Genomic DNA, 17,173 nt, shown 5'->3' on the forward strand with positions numbered 1-17,173 from the left:
TGCATTGTAATGCAGGATGATTTCTGGTTTCAATTTTTGGTTATTGCTGTCAACACTGCAATCGTGATGCATGGTACTGAGTAAAATTACAGATTTCTCCTTCTTTGCCTTGTAAGATACCAAAGTCGCTTTGTTATTGAATCCAAAGACACTCTCATAAAGTGCTCGCTGACGATTGTGTTTGAGTGCTGCTGGAATTTCTCGTCTGTTTTGCTTTATAGTACCAACAAGTGTAATAGCTTTTGCAAGCAGAAAATTGCCTAGTTCAACATTGGTGAAATAATTGTCCATGGTGATGTTTCTACCTGAATTGAATATTGGAACAGCAAGAGTTTTGACTATTTCAGACCCCAGATCCTTCTGTACTGGTGCACCAACCTCTTTGCCACAGTAGATTACGCCATTTATGCCATAATAATTTGCAGAATCACACATCCAGAAGATTTTTATACCGTACTTGGCTGGCTTGCTGGGCATGTATTGTATGAATTTGCAGCGTCCTCTGAACGGTACAAGTTGCTCATCTACAGTAACATTAGTACTAGGATTGTAAAGTTTTGTGCAATTTTTGATAAATATGTTCCAGATATAACTGATAGGGGCTAATTTGTCTGTTTCAAACCTCGCTGCACGAGTTCGCTTATCATCAAAGCGAATGATCCTTCTAATTTCCTCATATCTGCCCACTGACATTGTCGCCTTATAGTGTGGATCAGAAAGTGGGTCCAGAAATAATTCTCGTATTGGGACATCATACGATTTTTGACTCCCTGCCAGCAGGAAAAGTCCAATATATGCATAAAGTTCCTCTTTTGAGATATTTTTCCAGGACTTATTTTTTGCTGAAGCGATACATCTTCCTTCTAGGTTTGAACATAATAGGACCTCTTCTGCAATATTGTCAGAAAAATAAGTACAGAATACATCTTTAGGGGTAAAGTAACTGGGACTTCCCACAGCTCCTTGAGCCTGTCTCACAATATTGTGTATTGGAGTACGTCCGACTAATGTAGGATTACTGTCCCAAAAAACATTCGTTTTGGATGTTCTACTTATCACTTCTTGAGGATCCACTAGATTCACTTCTTCATCATCAGAAGAATCACTGGATGAGGATGTATGATTAGCTGGTGGCAGATATTCTTCATCAGACAAAGATAGTTCACTTTCATCATCGCTTTGAAACATAATCGCTTCAATCTCTTGGTCAGTCAGACACTTGGAGGAAGACTGTGCCATTGCTGACTAGATGTTAGAAAATGAAACAGATTTCCTCTCAACAGCTTATCTTATCACAGGTCCTTCAGCAATTAGCTCACAGTGTATACTGTCCTCAGTGTTCAGAGGACCTGAGGTGATGTCATGGCCTTATCACTCCCTCCAAAAATCACATGACATCCTCACATGTTATTATCCACACCCTGGCCCCTCCACCAGCATTACTGAGTACAAATAAAGTAACTTGAGACACAAACACTTCTGAGAACATGATAAAAACAGCGGGGGCCTAAAAGGCCCCCAATTCGTACAGATGTAGTTTTCACCAAACAAGCATTGTTACACCATAATGCCTATGAAAAAAAATTATATGAACAACTGGATATTATCAACAATGACATACTTGAGGAATACCTTGAGTTTCAAAATTCTAACTAAAGTAATTTTGCAGATAATAGCAAAAATGTAAGCATGGGGGCCTAAAAGGCCCCCAATATGCGTTCTAGGGTTAAAACACACATTTACCTGCATTGTAGTAGAAATGCTCTTGGAGCAAGGTTAGGTTGAAATACAAACCATGCATCAGGGTCAGTCCTTTCATTCCGTAAACCAGGCAGTCGCCTAGTGGGTCAAGATCCTTGAGGCTCAAAAGGTAGTAGGCAAGTAATTTAAACCCCTCTCTCCTAGCTAACATCCTCCTGGAGGCTCTACACAGTGTTTGTGGCTCAGTCCCCATGGCTGGCATGAAGGAAGGACTTAATACTACTGTTTCTTCTTTTGTGCAAAGTCAATCTCACAGTATGAGACAGGAGATCCCATAACCTCTCCCTACACAACTGAAGATGCTAATGTGCTATTAAGTGCTTTTCCTCCTGCTGGCCACAGGAGCTGAGCACCCAGAGAAAGCTGGGTTAGGGCTGCCAGGGAAGTCAGGCTAGGCGGCATTTTGCAAGAGGGGCTGGAACTAAGGGTGCGGGGAATATAAGCTTAAAGGTTTGCCTAGAGTGGCAAATATTTGCAGATTGGCCCTGCTATGTGAATGTAATTTTTGATCTGAAAAATAATCTGCATAAAAAAGCAGGTGAACATCTCTGTGGGTCCTTTTTCTCTAGGCAAAAGTAAAAGTAAATTAAATATTGGAGGAGTGGCCTAATGGTTAGAGTACAGGTCTTGACATCCATAGGTGGCTGGTTCAAATCCCAGTGCTGCTACTTGTGATTCTGGGCAAGACATTTATTGCCTCAGGTACAAAATTAGATTGTGAGTCCTCCAGGGACAGAGAAATACCCAGTGTACCTGAATGTAACTTACCATGAGCTACAACTGAAAAAGATATGGGCAAATCCAAATCCTATATAATAATTCTCACCTCCAACGTTCTGTGCTTGGGACCGTGGCTCCTTGACTGGAGGTGGTCTGTAAGGCAGACACGCACTGACGTCACTGACGTCAAAACAGCTGATTGCAAGGCAAGCCTCGGAATCAGCTGTCACCCCCCCCCCCCCCCCCCGCGCTATGGCCCCCTCAAAACCCACCACGTCAGACGCACGGAGTTAAACTTTCTAAGATGATTCAACAACCTACGGGAAGGGAAGGTAGTACAACAACGGCGGCGGCAGTTTTCGGCGTTCCGGCGGGGGGGGGGATCGACAGGTTTGCGGGAGGGGGTGGAAGAAAAAAAAACGCATGTTGGGGGGAGAGAAGAGGGTGGCCAACCACAGCATGGATGCGAGCGGGGGGGGGGGGGGAAGAGGCCGGCCCAGGCTGGCACATGGGAGAGAGAGGAGCATGGATGCGAGGGGGGGGGTCATGGAAGGGAGAGAGGGGACTTGCTGGAAAAGGATGAATGGAGGCGGCAGGGGACAGAGGAGCATGGATGGCCATGGATTGGGAGGGCAGGCCTCAGGGAGAGAGGGCAATTGCTGGATAGGGAAAATGGAGGGGCCAGGTGACAGATGAGCATGGATGGGCATGGATTGGAAGGGCAGGACTCAGGGAGAGGGGAATTGCTGGATAGGGATGAATGGAGGGGACAGATGGGCATGGATGGATATGGATTGCAGGGCAGGCCTCAGGCAGAGAGGGGAAATGCTGGATAGGGAAAAATGGAGGGGCCAGGTGACAGATGAGCATGGATGGGCATGGATTGGAAGGGCAGGACTCAGGGAGAGGGGAATTGCTGGATAGGGATGAATGGAGGGGACAGATGGGCATGGATGGATATGGATTGCAGGGCAGGCCTCAGGCAGAGAGGGGAAATGCTGGATAGGGAAAAATGGAGGGGCCAGGTGACAGATGAGCATGGATGGGCATGGATTGGAAGGGCAGGACTCAGGGAGAGGGGAATTGCTGGATAGGGATGAATGGAGGGGACAGATGGGCATGGATGGATATGGATTGCAGGGCAGGCCTCAGGCAGAGAGGGGAAATGCTGGATAGGGAAAAATGGAGGGGCCAGGTGACAGATGAGCATGGATGGGCATGGATTGGAAGGGCAGGACTCAGGGAGAGGGGAATTGCTGGATAGGGATGAATGGAGGGGACAGATGGGCATGGATGGATATGGATTGCAGGGCAGGCCTCAGGCAGAGAGGGGAAATGCTGGATAGGGAAAAATGGAGGGGCCAGGTGACAGATGAGCATGGATGGGCATGGATTGGAAGGGCAGGACTCAGGGAGAGGGGAATTGCTGGATAGGGATGAATGGAGGGGACAGATGGGCATGGATGGATATGGATTGCAGGGCAGGCCTCAGGCAGAGAGGGGAAATGCTGGATAGGGAAAAATGGAGGGGCCAGGTGACAGATGAGCATGGATGGGCATGGATTGGAAGGGCAGGACTCAGGGAGAGGGGAATTGCTGGATAGGGATGAATGGAGGGGACAGATGGGCATGGATGGATATGGATTGCAGGGCAGGCCTCAGGCAGAGAGGGGAATTGCTGGATAGGGATGAATGGAGGGGCCAGGTGACAGAGGAGCATGGATTGGACTCACACTTTCACTCTGACTCTCAAACAGTCACTCTCACATACACTCTCCCAAACATACACACTCCGAGGAAAACCTTGCTAGCGCCCGTTTCATTTGTGTCAGAAACGGGCCTTTTTTACTAGTTAATAATAATATTCACTTTGAAAACTGCAGCAAGGACTATAGGTCAAAAGTAGCTGAAGGCTTTGCAGCAATATGGATAGTTTAAAAACTGACCTCCCTATAATCATCATTTTCATTAGAGAAGCACCTCCTTCTATACTCTCCAAATTGTTTTGCTCAACCTGATCTGAATAGCTGATACTTGTGAGGAATGTATCTTCTTTGACAACAACTGCCATTCACTAAGTCACAAATGTTTCCTGCTTCTCACCATTCAGAGGCCAAAATGCATTTGGATGAGTACAGTTTCTTTCAAAGAAATAATGAAGAATGGAACAAGCTTCCTTTCCTCATAAATCACAATAATGAAATGTGGGACAGCACCAGTTCTAACAGGGACAGAGAGAAGATTGGGATTGTGCCTCAAAACTAATTGGGGACAGATGGTCTGAGTCAGCTTGTGAGACTTTCTTTCTACTTTAAATACAGTTTGGATGCATTAGAGTTTTGCTTACACACACACTATAAGTTCTCCCAGGACATAGACAAAGAACATAATTACACTCAGGGCTGATGGCGATACCACATATTTCTAAAGTCCATTGGGAATCTACTCTCTCAAGCGCTTTTTTTTATTTTTTGGCTTGCTTCTGTTTTGTGGAACAGTCTTTCTAAATTGATTCATCAGTAAATGAATTTTAAAGAAATTCAAGATTTTATTGAAAACTCATTTTTTATATTACCATTTGATATTCCTCCTTTGGAGGAGAAAAAATATACTGATGGGTCTATAGGACATAATCCTCCCGATATTCAGACACAGCCACTGACCAGTTAAGTAGCAAATCGATGCCTAACCGCAGATATTCAGCAGGAGATAACCGATTATCTCCTGCTAAATATCTGCAGTTAGCAGCTAGCCACTAACTGGTTTTATTGTGCGACATATCTCTGGACCAGCATTGAATATCTGGGTTTAACGCCGGTGGTGGACAGCAAAAGCACTGCCCATTGCTGGCTGAAGATCTGGCCCAAAATGACTATAATATAAGTAATGTATTATTCTAAGAGCCCTATTTACAAAGGCATGCTAGTGTTTTTAGTGCACGCTAACCCTGTAGATGCCCATAATATTCCTATGGGCAGCATGCGCTAATCATTAGTGCGTGTTAAAAACGCTAGTGCATTAGCATCTTTAACGAACGTTAATCATGTACGTGTGTTAACTCTGTACATGCCTACAATATCCCTTTAGGCGCCTACATGGATAGCATGCATGCTAATTGTAGGCACATTAATGCCCATGTTTACTAAGGTGCGCTATAGGTGCATTAGCATTTTTAATACACGTAAATTGTTTACGCACATTAAACGCTAACGAGCCTGTAGAAATGTATAGACGCATTAGCGTTTAACGTGCCTTAAATTTAAGGGCACCTTAGAAATGCTAACACACCTTAGTAAACATACCCCTATAAATGCTAACGTGCCTTAATAAAAGGGGCCCTAATGTGTTTGTTTGTTTGTTTCGAAGAGAATGAATTATTCTTCTGTTTGGATGAGTTGTCTTTTTCTTGACGATATATGGTGTTCTTTTTCTATTAGTGCTTTATTTTGCATGAGAATGTTATTGTAAACAGCCATGATCCATTAAGGCTGGCTAATACATCAAGTTTTATTAAACTATTAAACTATAAATTGCTTGTTTTCTAATAAAAGGGTTACGTAAGGTTGCAGAGTGCACCTGATGAAAAACAAAACTCTCCAGGCAGTGGCAGGGCATCTGGAAATCACTGCCTGAAAATTCTTTCTTTCCAGTGACATCATCTACACCACATTAGTCAGCTGTGGCGATGTTTATGTGATTTCCTGATACCCTATTGAGATGAAAAGAATTGCAGCCCATTAAATGTAAGGAGGTTTTATGTGCGGGGGAACTTGCCATTCAGAAATAATTACAAAGAAAAACTGTGCATTTTTAGTACAAATTTCTTTGTTTGACTGGTGTGATCTAGTGCCATCTATAAATAACAGCTTTCCAAAGTCTTCAAAGCCAACAGCACTGGCCGCTAGGGAATTTACTTTTTAGTATTCTGTTAAGGTAAAGAAACTGCCAGAGGAACTTGACAAAATCCTGATGTGAACCTCATTTCCAGGGCAACTGGCCAAAGGTGTGAGAAGTCCATCAAAGAAGCCGACCACCAGATTTTTCTACAGTATTGTTTCCCAAAGGACAGAAGCCTATTCAGACCTTCCGCAAATCTCACTCTATTTTTTCTTCCTAAAAGGGATCTCACTTGCAACAGCAGTGCCAATTTATTTATTATTTGATATTAGGATTTATTTATCGCCTTTGAAGAAATTCACCCAAGGCAGTGTACAGAAAGAACAAACTGAACATAGACAGGGAATGTAATAAATCCTGGGCCAGAACATGGGTATTAGGCCAGGGCTTGACAAATCTTGGATGCCAGGTCGCCATGGCATCTAGAAGGTGCACCCTTTGTGCCTGTGATTTCATACACCCAAAAGCTTTTTTCCCCTATTTGCAGGACTGACTCTGAAATGGCTATCCTGATTCTGCACATTGATCAGACTCACCACATACTTGATCCGTGCTGTGCAGGAAGTTTGGGAATAGGGAGGTAAATGTTGGTGACTATGGGGGGGGGGGGGGCGGGACATGAGAGAGTGACTGGCTGAAGGCTGGAGGTGAGGGCATGAGAGACAGACTGAGTTAAGGGTGGAGGAGAGGCATGAGAGACTGGCTGAAGGCTGGAGAGGGGCATGAGAAAGACTGACCAAGGGGAGGCTAGAGGGGGGACATGAGAGAGATTGATGGCTGGAGGGGGAGGCATGAGAGAGAGACTGAGCTAAGGCTGGAGGGGGACATGAAAGAGACTGGGTTAAGGCTGGAGAAGGGCATGGGAGAGAGAGAGACAGATTGATGGGGACCCAGGTCATGGTGATATGTGAAACAAAGAGGCAGTTGCCTCTTTGCTTCACCTATCAAGGCAGTGCTGTCACACAGCTGACAGTATACTTTGGGAAGAGAGATTTTTGGCTCTGCCAGTGACTTTCAAAGGCACCTTGCAGAACTGATTTACTAAAGTTTCTTTGCCCAGGGACATAGAATAGGAAAAGAGCCTTAGCAAATCAGTTTCTAAAAAAGCTACTGATGATCTGGCAGGGAATTGCCATCCTTATTCTCCCCCGCCCCCAAGAATGTTGGACAATGTTGGAGGGATGGGGAAGGAGAAGTGAGAGAGGTCTCAGATGCTGGCTCCTAAGTTTTTGGGCTGGCTACTAGATTAATGAAAATTTGGCTAGGCTCCCTAGGTAAATTTTTAGTCCTGTCTCTGCCTCAATTAGCTTTCAGTCCCACCTTGTAAAATATTGATAATTAAACTCAACAATCATGTCCACTCTAGTATCATCCCTTCCAGAATAATATGGGTGCGTGGACTATTTGAAAACTCCCTGCTGTTAAAAATACCCCTTATATTATCTTTGAGTTTGTGTGTCTGTCAGGACATATTACTTTATTTTGATTAAGGTTGCTTTTAGGTGCTCACAGAACAAATCAAGGTCAGGGGTGGTGTTTGGATTGAAAAAATGTAAACCCTGACTAGCATTGGCCTTGCTATGCTGGATTAGGATAGGCTTCGATACAATACTCTCTTATGTGACAACTTGATTGATTTCAATGACCTGCAGCATTTAGGTTGGATGTATTTAAGAAGAGGATTGGGAATGGGCTGTGTCGGCATTGCCGCATGGCAGCTGCTAGCGTGACTTAGTAAACAGGGGGAGGGGGTATAATTTATGGCAGTCTTTTTCCACAGATTTTACTGGAAAAAATATTAAATGCATGATCTTTTAGGAAAAACATATTTGACTGTCAGTGTGTTGCTAATTTTTGAAAGCCTGACTCCAGGAACATTCAGCGTCCTTGCACAAAAGTAATTAAAATAGCTGAAAACAAGATGACCCTGTTGGTCAATGATTGGGCTGTGTTGGGTGGAATGAAAAATAAAATTGAGAAAAAAAACCTCAGTAGTTACAAATAAGCCCAAAAGATTCAGCTGAAAGAGTTGAAAACATACATTTGTCAAACAAACTGTAGTAAGTCACATGACAAAAACACAATCAGCTGTATTACTTAAGGTAGTAAAAATGATTGACTTCCTATAATGACTTATTTGTGAAACAAGATTTGGAACTGTTATGGAGGAAAGTTGACTTACATGGCCTTGATCATCCAGTTCATTGTTAGTCAGCTTAAGTTTGTCAAAACTGACCACCTGCCTCATCCATGTGTCTCCAGAAGCCAGCGAGTCAGGATGAATGTAAACACGTGGGGGCACTGGGGAATCAGCATTGCCAGCCACCATCCACTTGGAACTGTGGTACACATATCTGAGGTAAACAAAAGAGCTGCCTTCAATGGGGTTATGATGTTACTTTACCAAAAAGAAGGTATGATAAGAAAGTTTTCAGAGCTTCATATGTCAACTCTACATCGTCAGTTGCTAACCCTGTCCTGGTTTTCAAGATATGAATAATAAACATGCATGCAATACATTTACATCCAGTGGTAACCCCCAGTTGATACAAATTTATCTCATGCACATTCCATGAAACTCAAATCTAGATCCAATTTATGGCTACCCAGAAAATCTGACCAGATAGGTTTACTTTCAGGATTGGGTTGGACACACAGGAGTCAATTCTGTAACAGGGCATCTCCATTTAGGTAACTTAAGAATACAGGTAGTGAGCCTATTCTAAAGGACATTTGCACACTCAGGTGTCCTTATAGAAAACTAGTGTAAACCTGACATCAGCGCATTGAAATATACCACTGATCTATTCTCGTGCAAAGTTTACTGCTCATATGTTACAGGACCACATACAACTTACAGTATTCTGTAAGCTGCCCTTGTAAATGTCAGCCCTGCCTATGCCCTGCCCATGCTCCTCCCAAAGATTCCTCTAAGCTGAGCGGGAGTCCTTCAACTGCATTGCTGCCAGTGAGGGGTGGTTGTTCAATATTTTGTGTTTAATTTCTAGACACATTAAGTTCCTGGACTCCTGCAAAGCTTGCCTGTCCCTTGATACTGAATATGTGATAGTGAAACAGCACCACCCACTGGTGGAGGACTCCCACTCAGATTAAAGGAAACAGTGGCTCCTCCCCTGTGAATTTCCCTTTAACAGTTAAGGCATTATGCCATATGTGCAGATAACTATACAATGGGGATTAGGTGCAATGCAGCCACTTATGCGGTTAAGTGTACACTTACCCACGTAGATGGTAGTATTTTATAATTTATGCATACAATTGGTGTGTAAATTTAAGCAACCTGTTAAAGAGTGATGGAGATATTCAGAACTTAACTGCCCAGCTTAACTGCATAAATAGAACTGCATAAAAATCATTATGCATAGTGTTGAATATTGCTATGTGTTAGCTGGCTCAGCAAACCCAGAAATTAAATGCTGGTGCCCAGACATGGCCCAGCATTGAGTTTCCGGTTTTAGTGCCATGGCGGTCAGCAAAATGCCATCTGAATATTGGGCCCTATCCAGATTGCTTGCTGGATTATTTATACACTGGCCCAATAAAAGGTTCCACAACCACAAAGAATCCAGTTACTTCCTTTAACAAATGTTTCTAATGGGATTATTTATTTATTTTATTTGTTGCATTTGCATCCCACGTTTTCCCACCAATTTGCAGGCTCAATGTGGCTTACATTATGCCGTAATGGCGATCGCCATTTCCGGGTAGAGAATTACAAATGGTATTGCATTAAGGCACATAAATGGTACAATAGAATACAAAGTGGTAATGCATTGAAGTTCCTGAATAATAGAATGAATTATGAAATAAGTTAGATTATCTTTAGAAAGTTCATTTCCGGTATGAGCGGTAAAGTTCAATTCTGCCTGAGAAACAAAGTGGTAGTGCGTGCTGTGTAACTTTCATTAGTAACTGAGAAGGATATCAGACTAATGTAAAGAGTTTGTTATTGCATAGTTCAGGCAGAATCTAGTTTTCTGGTGATTAGGATGGGTCTTTGTGGGATATGTGGGATAATTTCTAAGCTGCATTTGAAGATTAACAAGGGAATTACTGAACCCTAATTATGGGGTAAGTCTATAAAGTGGGGGTTAACATTTATGAGACAATTCCTCACAAAAATGATTAGTTTACCGGCCTATACAAGCATTGAATTGTAAAATTCACCTAAGTGCTATTCTGTAAATATATGCATATCTTATATAGCCTGTATTTGACAGGTAAGTGTACACATAGGCAGAATCTGGCAGAGGATGGGAGAGACTCATACTTATGCATGTAACTTAAAGAATACTATAAACACTCAACCTGTAATTAAACACTGGAATTTGTTGCCAAAGAATGTGGTAAAAGCAATTAGCTTAGCAGGGTTTAAAAAAGGTTTGGATAGTTTCCTAAAAGCAAAGTTCATAAGCCATTATTAAAATGGATTTGGGAAAATCCACTGCTTATTTCTAGGATAAGCAGCAGAAAATCTGTTTTACTTTTTTGGGATCTTGCCAGGTACTTGTAAACTGGATTGGCCACTGTTGGAAACAGGATGTTGGGCTTGATGGACCTTCTCTCTGTCCCAGTATGGCAATGCTTATGTTTTTATGCACATAACTCTGACATGTAGGCACAAGTACTTAGAAAAATACCAAAAGGAAAACAAATCTGCAAATCATACAACTCAAAATCTATAAAGCAACACAGATATAATATTAAACGTATATAAAATTAAGTATATTTCAAAAAACACATTACTCTTTTTATATCAAATATCTAGTGTTCATTTGAAACAGGCCTAAAAAAACATACCACTCACAGCACCCCAAAGGTTTAGTCAAGGTAAGAGGCTACAATCATCATCATCATACCATATATATAGTCATTAAAAGTAATCTCAAGGGTTACTCTTTGTATCAATCTTAGTGAATCTGGCTATGGTCAGGAGTGTATACCCATATGTGATCATGCTATAAATGAAAAAAGAAAAGGGACTCACTAGGATTGATACAAAGAGTAACCCTTGAGATTACTTTTACCCCCTAATTCTAGAAAGTTGCATGCTCGAATTTCGAATTCACATGCATATTTGCATTCACAAATTATAGAATAAGGTTGCTTGTGCATGTAACAATGAATTAATTGGCCACTATCTTGCATTGGCTACAGTAGGTTAATTAGCACTAATAGGGAATTAAGCACATACTTGCCCTTCATATTCTATACCAGCGATTTTCAACCAGTGTGCCATGGATGGTCTGCAGGTATGCTGCAGGACTCTCAGTGGCTGTGGCGGCTGGTAGGGATCTGCAAACCCCGCCAGCTGAAGATGTCCCCAAAGACGCCCAGAAGCTCCTAAGCACAGCTCAGCAGTCAGCAGCTGCTTCTTGAGCCGCCGATGTGGGTACTCTGCGCATGCTCAGTTTTTGTATATGCATAGAGTACCAGCATCGGGGACATCCAAAAATAGTTTTTCTTCTCAGGGTCAAGGTAAATGTCAGTCAAAGCTGTTGCTGATGCCTCTTTCTCCTGCAGCTGCCTGCTGGATTTTTCTTCCTGGTTTTTTTCTCATTTCTTAGGAGTTCTTAAATTTTTATCTTGCCTTTATCAAATAATATTATAGACTAGTGTTTTTTTTTTTTAAAGTTAGAAGGAGGTGGAGAGGACATATATCCTTAAAAACCTCATGGTGTGTCTTGACAATTTTATCAACTTGTCAGTGTGCCGTGAGATGAAAAAGGTTGAAAATCTCTGTTCTATGTTTTGTGGTCCAGTTCCAGAGTGCTCAACTTCAAAGGAGGCCTGGACCTGGGAAAGGTATGGGTGGATCAGGGGTGTGTCAGGCAGTTATGCATGCGAGTTAGAGAATACTAACATTTATGCTACAGTTGCGTGCAAGCATGTACTCCAGCCATTGAGCTAGCATAAGTGCTTGCACATAAACACGTATGTGCCTACTCGCTTCCAACGCACGTCAAATTGGCACTACTGCCCGGGTACAGCATGCCCCGGGCGGTGATTCCATTTTTGACTCGTGCTCAAAACACGTGATAGAAAATATTTTCTATTTTCTACCGTGTGGCGCTTACCTGGCGGTAATTGGCAGTTTACTTGCACTGGCTGCTTACTGCCTGGTTAGCACGTGAGACCTTACCACTAAGTCAATGGGTGGTGGTAAGGTCTCAGTCCGAGAATGGAAGCACGCTGGTTTTAATTTTGCCACATATCCATTTTCCGGCACAACAAAATGTCTTTTTTCCAGATGCGCTGAGCAAATGGACCTGTGCGCATCCAAAACATGCACCTACACTAACACAGGTCACTTTTAGGCTTATCATAAACACCCCAGGTTATACCCTTCCTATCTCAGACAGTTTGAAAATCCACGGAGTAACAATCGATCAGAATCTCTCACTCGAGAATCAAGCGAAATCCACCATAAAGAAAATGTTCCACGCAATGTGGAAACTTAAACGTGTGAAACCATTCTTCCCAAGGGAAATATTTCACAACTTGATACAATCAATGGTACTAAGCCATGCAGACTACTGCAATGGAATTTACGCAGGCTGTAAAGAACAAATTATAAAGAAACTCCAGACCGCCCAAAACACAGCAGCCAGGCATATATTTGGCAAATCGCGTTTTGAAAGCGCCAAACCCCTCTGAGAAAAACTGCACTGGCTCCCAATCAAAGAACATACTGCTTTCAAAATCTGTTCCCTGGTCCATAAAATTATCTACGGCGAAGCCCCTGGATACATGGAGGACCTCATAGACCTGCCAACCAGAAACACAACAAGATCAGCACGAACATTCCTGAATCTCCACTTCCCAAACAATAAAGGACTCAAATACAAATCAACATATGCATCCAGCTTCTCCTATGTAAGTGCACAACTATGGAATGCACTGCAAAAAATAGTAAAAACAACGTACGACACCTAAAGTTCCAGAAAAAACTAAAAAAGAACCTATTCCAAAAGGCATACCCACCGACCCAACATAAAAACAAGATTACCTGTCATACAACAACACCAAGAATGAAATGGACTCACCCCAACTCTCCCTCTTCCTACCTAATGTTCCCCCAATGTATCTACCATATATGATCCTCATTCTGCCACAACCACACCTTGTCCTTATGTATACTTTGTATTTGTTCAGACCGGAACCGGCGAATCGCCGTTACGGTACTATGTAAGCCACATTGAGCCTGCAAATAGGTGGGAAAATGTGGGATACAAATGTAACAAATAAATAAATAAAAGGGCCCCAAAGTTCGGTGCATACATGCGGACTTATACTAGTATTCTATAATGGCAGTTGTGCGCACATCTGCCGTTCTAGAATTCATGCTTAGTGCGCATCATCCCAGGGACTAACTTAGGTGATCTATAGAGAATTTCCCCCATATGAGCAGAGTCAAGAAACAGCGCCAAAATGTAGGCACTGGGATGATGCAAGCTAGTGTGAATTCTATGATTGCAGTTCTACGCAGAATTGCTATTATTGAATACCTAGCGGACGTCTGCAGTTTCATGCCTAAATTTAGCATGAGTGCTTACGCCATATCAAAGGCTGGTGTAAGTGGTAGTTAGGCGTATAGGTTTAGATTCTATAAATGGCACCTCAAAACTCAGCGCTGAAAATAAACACCTAAGCACTATTCTATAAGCTGCACCTAAAGTTTGACATGGTTTATTGACCAGCGCTTAGGTGCAGGGGTCATTTGTAAATGAAGGCGTGTCCATTTTCACCAATGAAAACGTAGTGCAATTGCCCGCACCTAAATTAACATGCTTTGCCCCCATATTTTATAATTCTGCACGTAACTGGAATTCACTCCCTCGCTCCGCCTCAACACACCCATGGCTCTCCCATTTCTATGCACACTTTTTTGGGCCTGCACCTAAATTTACTCACATACATGCCAATTTAATCTAATTAACACCAAGGAGGTATACATGGGAACACAATACAGGAACGTAAGACCTTTGAAGTCAGAATGATTGAATATTTTGACACCTAACAGACAGGACTTAATAAAGATCTGGGTTTTCTAGTCCATTATAAACCATAAAGTTGTATTGCTCTGTTTATCACCCTCCTCTCACCTATCCACCCCCATCCTGTTAGACTATCTCTGAAATGCTTTGATGCATACCTCCTACCCATCTCCACCCTGTTAGACTGTCAATGAAATGCTTGGATGTTTTACTTATATATACTGTCATCTACCACATTTGCTTATTTCAGATCTGATGAAGAAGGGCAACCTTCGAAAGCTAATCAAGAAATGTATTAAGTTATGTCCAATAAAAAATGTATCATCTTATTTTCTTTTCCATGTTTTATTTTGTTTGATTTCTATTGATTACCTTTTCTTAAAGAAATGGCCGTTCATTTCAGGGAGGGGAGGAGAGCACTTACCGCTTGAAATGGCGCACTGGGGGAGGGAATTACCTCCAGGCTGCTGCTGTAGCCCAGCGGTACTTCTCTTTCAGTGAGCAGTAAGCCTGCGTTGGGCTTAACACCACTTTGTAAAAAGGGCCTCATAGTTAGCAAAGTGTGCCGCTGCTAAGACGTGTCATTTTACTACTAATTCATTCTATTTTAGCGCAGGTCCTACTTGATGCAATGAAATCTAGCTAGTAATAATTGGGGTTACCAGTAAAATAATACATTTTTTATATTTATATTTCTTTATTTCAACAATATAGAACAAGAACACTCTTGTTGTGAAATACAGCCATAATATATGTAATATGGACTTTGGTCCTGGAGAACTGAGGAACTGAGTTCAATTCCCACTTTAGGCACAGGCAGCTCCTTGTGACTCTGGGCAAGTCACTTAACCCTCCATTGCCTGCCGCATTGAGCCTGCCATGAGTGGGAAAGCGCGGGGTACAAATGTAACAAAAATAAATAAAATAAATGAAAAGAGAAGATTACATCCATATATTTTAAATAAACAAGGCTGCGTACCTCCCATTATCAAATTTAAAATGTTATTACAGTTGTCTCGTCTCTAGAAATGACTTAAGCTGATCTGGTGAATAAAATACATATTTCATCAGTCCCATTTTTACAATGCATTTACAGGGGTAGGCTAAGAAAAAGGAACCCCCAATCTCCAATGTTCCCTTCTTCAAAGCCAAAAATGCTTTCCTCTTTTGCTGGGTTTGTTTAGTGACATCGGGATATATCCAGACCTTCTCTCCTCCAAAGAGGGAACTAGCATGTTTGAAATAAAGTCTCATAACAGAGTTTAAGTCTTGTTCGAATACGAGTAAAATAATACATTTTAACGGTAGCCCATGTTGATAACTATGCCCCTGAGGTAGTCATTTTAGAACACTGGCAGGCTTCAACATTAAATAGCCCTATATATGTTAAGTAACTTTTTTGCAAAAGCCACATATTAAACTGTAACATACTTAGTACAATCACACTTGTGTAAATTTTTAGCTGTATGTACTTCTGCCCGCAGCTTAGCAACACACAGTTTTACCTATATCTTTTGTTATCCACAGGAACAATATCCATTGCTATGTAATACTGCTGATGCGGATCTAGACCAGTTATTTTCACCCTCATGGCCGGAAACATTCTCCTGGAAAGGAAAAGAAATGTAAAGAGTCAAAAAACTTGAAAGAGCAAAATAAGATACGTGGAGCATGTCATTATTTCCATTAGGGTACTCAGTATAGTAGAATAGTAAATGATGGCAGATAAAGACGAGTGTGGCCATGCAGCCTGCCCAGAAAGATGACTAGGGTTGTACTTGCCTCTCCGTGCAGGTTACTCCCAACCCATTTTGTTTTTAAGGTTGTAACTGCTGCTCAAGACCATGTTTAAATTTTAGATATTCATAGGTGATGGAAGGAGGAGAGTTCCTATTCAGTCTCCCATCCCCAACTCCCAAATTGCCACTGCCCAAATCCTCCCTTTGGCCCCCTCACCTTCTCTGCACCATTTGTCTTCTGGCACTGGTACCAAATTAGTAGCAGAAACTGAAGAAACTGAAAAAAATATTTTCTAGTCCGAGTGGCTCTGCAGTGCTCCTCCTCTTGCATGGGTTTTTCTTGCCCATACTGAATTGTCTTGTTCAAGTTGCTGTTGTTGCTGAGGGGCCAGCACCAAAAAAGAGGTGCAGATGGAGGTGTAGTGACTACAGCAATGGAGTCTATCAAAATTTAGCACTGGAGGCAGTTGCCTTTGTCTATGCCTAAGTCTGGGTATCAAAGACCAACAAAAAGAGAGTCCAAATCTCCCGCAAAAAATGCCAAACGCACAAAACAAAAGAAACAGAAGAAACCCAAAAAGACCAGACTGAAACCACAGGTGGTAAGAGCACCAAAAACGTTTATTGGGACTCTACACGGTCCATGTTTCGGCCAAAAAGGCCTTCCTCAGGGGTCTGATCAGAAACCATGGCAGACATTTCCCTGCTGTTTTCCCTCTGAATTCTGCTGCTGCTGGGATAGGTTTAGGCTGGATATTTCAATGTTTCTAGAAGGATGAATAAAACAGGAGGAGACTGAGCTGATTCCAGATCTCTCAGATAAATTTCCTCCACTCCCCCTTTGCAGATCTGAGACTGGAGCTTACAAGATTTTCCAGTGCTTAGAAAATAGAAAGTTTCTTTTGTTTTGTAAGTCTGGGTATCAGTCAGTAACACAGCCTCAGTTGGGCCTAAGTGGTCTATGTCCTCCTCTTTGGAGTTAGACTCACTCAGTCAGTTTCAGTGACACAAGTCAATGAGAAGACAACTGGAAAAGAT

The 17,173-nt window shown here is 42.2% G+C and overlaps 1 protein-coding gene across 2 annotated transcripts in view; it reads right to left on the reverse strand.

Annotated features, from left to right (window-relative positions):
* Positions 1-17,173, reverse strand: part of LOC115459124 (T-box transcription factor TBX15) — a 90,141-nt gene that overhangs the window by 62,393 nt on the left and 10,575 nt on the right. Inside the window, exons 2-3 of one of the 2 annotated variants that reach the window (XM_030188995.1) lie at positions 15,902-16,003; positions 8,561-8,732 (exon numbers count right to left, since the gene is read on the reverse strand). In XM_030188995.1, coding sequence (XP_030044855.1) covers positions 8,561-8,732; positions 15,902-16,003 — 274 coding nt within the window. The remainder of the gene's footprint in view (positions 1-8,560; positions 8,733-15,901; positions 16,004-17,173) is intronic. The other variant, XM_030188994.1, reaches the window with a different exon arrangement.

The sequence above is a fragment of the Microcaecilia unicolor genome, unplaced genomic scaffold (genome assembly GCF_901765095.1).
Source record: "Microcaecilia unicolor unplaced genomic scaffold, aMicUni1.1, whole genome shotgun sequence".
NCBI classification, from domain to species: domain Eukaryota; kingdom Metazoa; phylum Chordata; class Amphibia; order Gymnophiona; family Siphonopidae; genus Microcaecilia; species Microcaecilia unicolor.